Source organism: Phaseolus vulgaris, chromosome 11, assembly GCF_000499845.2.
Source record: "Phaseolus vulgaris cultivar G19833 chromosome 11, P. vulgaris v2.0, whole genome shotgun sequence".
Lineage (NCBI taxonomy): Eukaryota > Viridiplantae > Streptophyta > Magnoliopsida > Fabales > Fabaceae > Phaseolus > Phaseolus vulgaris.
Window position 1 is genome coordinate 42,344,720 of NC_023749.2, and position 5,535 is coordinate 42,350,254.

Consider the following 5,535-nt stretch of genomic DNA (forward strand, 5'->3'; position numbering starts at 1 on the left):
TATGTTATGTCAAAAGTCACATGTTACCTAAATTTTTCATAAAGTTCACAAGTATGTGATAGTCTAAAATGTGTTTGTGCAAATGTCATATGTTAGTCTAGTAGGTGTTTGATAAAATGTTTTGAGTAAAATTGTAGTTGTAATGTGCTTTGAGTGCTTTTTTTACTTTATAAATTTGAGTTCTATAACATGTTATTAAATCATTAACAAATTTCTTAGAGTTACACTCATATTATGTCTTATTGTTTTGTTTCAATTTTTGGACTTCTTTAGGTGACTATTCACTCAAAAATTGAGTACTAATAATATTAGACTACAAATAATTGGTAGCTAAAATCTTAATAGGTAATTAGATATTAAATTAGAAATTATTTATCAATATTAAAAATTAATTTAGGTACCAATAATTATTTTAGTCTTTAAAATCATATCTAATTTAGTTAATATAAAAAAAAATTATGTAATGATTTTCTATGAAAACAGATATACTTTTTATAATATCGAAAACTTTGAATATACATTGTATATAAAAAAAAATGGAGGCGTATAGAACTAGTTGAATTAATAATTACATATATAAAAAACTATAACACTAAGATTAAGTCTGATGATGCTGGATTATGAAATAACCATATGATTAATATATAAAGCACGAAAAGGTAATTTGAATTTAATTAATATTAAAATTTCTGCAGCCGATATATATAGTGAGCGTGTAGCTATTAAGTTTGTCTTCTTTTGATTGCTTTTGAGTGTCTCCCAGTCAATAAAGAAGAGCATAAAGATACTTGACACCCTTATGTTCCTTTCGTAATAATGAAGTTTCTTTAGTTTTAAGCCACTTCCTATTTGGTAGTGGGACATGTGAAACAAATTGAATGCATTTGTGTCTTTTCTTTTTGGCTTAAAGAATGATTATGCAATATCTTTTCCATAGCAGTAGCTTCATGCAGGTAAATAACAAGGTCATTTTTTTTCCAGTAATAAAGTTCTAACATTATAATATAATTACTACGCTAAAGTATTTTTACGTCTTAAATTTGGTTATATATATATATAATCTTTTCAGAAAAATATATTGTTTTTGTTCCTTCAAACTTAAACATAATTTTAAGTGACAACAGACGAAAAACTAATGTAAAACTATATTTTTACAACCAACGAAGAACTAATATAAAACACTATATTTTAATGACATGAATTTTATAATTACACAACAAAAATTTATTAAATATAAACTAATATTAAAAATAAAAAAAACAATTAATCACTAAATCGAATAAATTAGATACTATCTTAAATATTAACAAAATTATTGATATATAGTAATTTCTATTATTAATAAATAATTTTTAAATTAATATTTAATTAACTATACAAATATTTTTATTATTAATTTTGAAATTATTTATTAATAATAAAAATTACTTTACACTACAAGAAAAAAAAATATTTAATGGAGGTTCCAAAGGTTATCTTAAAACCTCAGCAAAATAATGGAGATTTTTTTAATCTTCGTTAAATTTTAAAGGTTTATTATAAAACTTCATTAATATAACGGAGGTTTTTTTAACTTTCGTTAAATTTCAAATGTTTATTTTAAAACATAAACAAAATAACGGAGGTCTTTTAACCTTCGTTAAGTTCCAAAAGGTTTATTTTAAAACCTCAACAAATTAATGGAGGTTTTTTTAACCTTCGTTAAATTCCAAAGGTTTATCGAAGAAAGAATCGGTTGAAATTCTGCACTAATGAAAAGATTTTGAGAAAACTGATTTTCAAACACTCATGCTTTATTCAAACATCAAGGTTTACTGTACACAGATTGTATAAGAAACGGATGAAATCCAAGGTAATTATAATCTAGACATAAAAAACAATCATTGAATTGGATTTAAGAACCAATGTTTCAACAGAGAAAAGAACAAGAAAATTATCCTCAAATTTACAGTTACACAAATGTAAGCAGATCATAGAATCAGGACAAGGCTTTGACTTGCACACAAATCTTCTTGAGATCCTGTTCTTTCTAACCTTTCAAGTAGAGTAAAAAATCTGCAACATAGAACTTGTTAAATCACAAGGTTTGATTCCTTAAAAAACTTGGGACCTTTTGTGTTAGACTTGTCTTTGGAACCATCCAAACATCTGGGAATCCATTTAAAGATCCCTTTAGGCACAAGAGATTTTCAAAACCTGCAGTACCTAACTGAATGACCTTTCTTCATGCAATAGAAGCATGTAACAACCGGTTGAATCGACCTTTTAACCGATTGTTTTTCTGGTGCAGTTGAAAAGGTTTTGAAATTCCATTTTCTTTGCTTTTAGGATAAAAACCTAAACCAGCTTTTCAAAAAACACAATTTTGAGATGCAAGAACATCTTCAAAGTTGGATTTTCCAGTTGTGAGTTTGTCCAAGATTTTCAAAAGATAGTGAATCTTTCTTTCAAGATTTTCACAAACTTTTGACTCACAACTACAAGATGAGTTTTTGTAAATCAGATCCAGGTTTTCAAAATCTTCTTTTGTTTTTCCCAACTCTTCTTCCAGAGACTTGATTATGTTTTCCAGCCAGTTATTTAGGCCTTTCAACCGGTTGTGAGAAAGTGCCAATCGATTAGCCTCTTCATGAGTTTCATTGAAAGCTTCAAGCAATTGATAATATTTGTTACCTTTGGTTGAAGATGATGAACTCATACTGCTGGACACATATGCTCTAAAGCATAGATTTGCTTCTTCGTCATCAGAAGAGCTTGAGGATGAAACTTCATTGTCATCCCATGCCACATATGCCTTTTTAGCTTTTCCCCTTTTCTCATTTTTGAAATCTAGTTTTTCTTTGATTTCATTGTTGGGGCATTCTGCCTTGATATGACCCTGTTCACCACAACCATAACAAGTGTATTTGTTAATATTAAAATCATTGAGTTTTTTAGAAGCATACCTCTTTGAAGCTTGACTCTTCTTCTTCTTCAAGAACTTGCTAAATTTTCTTGACAACAAACTCATGGTGTCTTCGTCACTTCCACTTGAGTCTTGTTGCTGTTTGCAAGCTTTGAGTGTTATACCCTTGTGGTGTGTGTCCTCACTTTCTTGAACAACAAGCCTATTCATTTCAAGCTTGTGTTCCCTAAGCTTACCAAACAATGATGCAACAATCATTGATGTTATATCTTTCGATTCAGAGATGGCAGTGACCTTTGGCTGCCATGTTTTGTCAAGACATTTCAGTATCTTGATGTTCAGCTCCTCCTTGTCAACAGTCTTACCAAGACTCATCAAGTGATTCACTATGTGAGAGAACCTCTTCTGCACATCACAAATGATCTCTCCCTTCTGCATTCTAAAAAGTTCATACTTTTGAATAAGAGCATGCTTTCTGGCTCGCTTGACATCGTTTGTCCCTTCATGTGTGACTTCAAGGAAGTCCCACATTTCCTTTGCTGAGCTACACTGTGATACCCTAAAAATTCATCACAACTCAAGGCAAAGGTATAATAAAACAAACAATTATAAGGAGTTAGAGATAGAGAGATTTACACAACAATTTTATACTGGTTCACTCAACCTTGAGCTACATCCAGTTCTTAGAACAACCTCTGAGTTCCACTAGTAATCAAATCCAGATTACACAAACACACGACAAAGAGGTGACCTTGAAAACCACAAGACCCACTCAGCCTCTTTGCAACACTACACACCTCAAGTCAGAACACCCTCTGACTTTGCTTGGAAAACACTTTATTTCTTTAAAACAGATTGATTAAGCTTTATGTAAAGATTAAGAACTGATCTTAACATAGATTCTAAATACCCTAATCTAAACCCAAACAAAAAGCATCAGAACTTCAAGCTTTAACTTGGATTTGAAACATCAAAGCTCCCATGCTCAACAATCTTGAACCCCTCAAGAACACTCACCCTATTTGATACACAATTCACTACAAGTCAGAACACCCTCTGACTGTATACACCAGCACCTTACACATTTTACAAATATGAAAACAAATACAAGTAAGAACAGGAAAGATCACATCTGATACAAAAGAATTACAGCAATTCCTATTCCACTTTTAGCCAAAGCAAAGCCTTAAGCAATTTTGCTATCTTGAAAAACTTCAATCTTTATGGTATCTTATCTCTCTTAATTTCAGAGATGTAAACACCAGTTATATATCCTAAAAAATATTCGTTTAAGACTTTTAATCAGAGCCCAAAACAATTTAGAATCATGGAAAACATATTTACCAAACTTAACCAATTTTGTTAAGATTTTTAAAAAATAATCGATTGAAAGATCGATTCAACTGATTGAATTGGCCTTGATTGTGAGGTCAACCAATTTCAACATTTTCAAATCCTTTTCAAAATCACTTAGTGTGAAACAATCGATTAAAACGATAAATCAACATGTTGTTTTTCATTACTTAGAAAAACACTTTTCTTTTGAAAGAACTTGATTGATTCGGTTTTGGATTAAGCTAAGAGTGGATTGACAAATTCTAATCTACCCAGAACCCATGCCCACAAGCAGCAACCCAACCTTTAAGCAAACTTCATGGATTTGGAGACATTAAAGCTTTAAGTTCAATAATCTCCCTTTATTTGATGAAGACAAATCCCTGGTTTGCTTGAGATGTTCTGTTTGAATTTGACAATACATGTGATCTTGTAGGGGATTCAAACGTCGAAGGTTTCACCACGTCAAACTCTATCTTCCACCTCCCCAACTGTGACAAGTGCAAGAACGCTCCAGGAACTCCACAAGAACTCCAAGCAAACCTGCAAAACACACCAAACGGCGCCTCTAGCGGCCGATTGCACTCCGAAGCTCAAGTCAGCCTTGCAAAACCACCAAAGAACTAAGAATCTCTGCGAGACTCGTGTGCACTCTGTGTGTGTGTAAACTAGTAACTTGCAAGAATGAATCTTACCTCCATTTGCATGAGCGCGGAATGCCCTTTATATACTCTGTTGCGCGCCTAAGTTATCCGTGCATGGAGTAACTTAACGTGTTCCTTCCCCTAGGTGGCTCGTGCAACCTTAGTGTGAATACCAAGTGTGGCTTGGCTAAGCACACGCTCTAGGCATCACCTACTGTGTGAACGATCACCTCTGCTTTGCACCATGCACGTTATGGGTTAAGAGAACACCAATCACCGACTGGCTTACTAGTTCTCTTAGGCCACTCTCGTGCACGACACTACAAAGCACATAACTTCTCCTTTCTCTGATACTCTGCCATGCCAGGCTCGTATGCCACGCTCTCCCTGGGAATCACCCTTCGTTTCCAGCTTAACTGCGTGCAACACGAAAACCCGATGATCATCGCCCACACCAGATGACCGATCGGTGCACCATAGCGCTACGCCTCCTGCTTCCAGGCGCTTATCTAGGCGCTGATCGCGCATCCTCTCTGACCACCACCCCCTGATCACCGATCACCACCCTGGGCGACTCACTCAATGACTCCTCTGCTTCCCTGTCCCACGTGTTCCACTAAGAACGGTCCACGTGGCTATCTGTTGCTGATG

At 33.7% G+C, this 5,535-nt stretch overlaps 1 protein-coding gene across 1 annotated transcript; it reads right to left on the reverse strand.

Moving 5' to 3' along the window:
* Nucleotides 1–2,350: 2,350 nt before the first annotated feature.
* Nucleotides 2,351–3,436, reverse strand: LOC137807943 (uncharacterized). The gene has a single exon (XM_068608813.1). It carries the CDS (start codon nucleotides 3,434–3,436, stop codon nucleotides 2,351–2,353), a length of 1,086 nt encoding a protein of 361 aa, XP_068464914.1.
* Nucleotides 3,437–5,535: the final 2,099 nt, after the last annotated feature.

What these genes read in the sequence shown, in the direction of transcription:
- LOC137807943 (XM_068608813.1), bottom strand. Translation starts at nt 3,436, where the DNA reads ATGTGGGACTTCCTTGAAGTCACACATGAAGGGACAAACGATGTCAAG.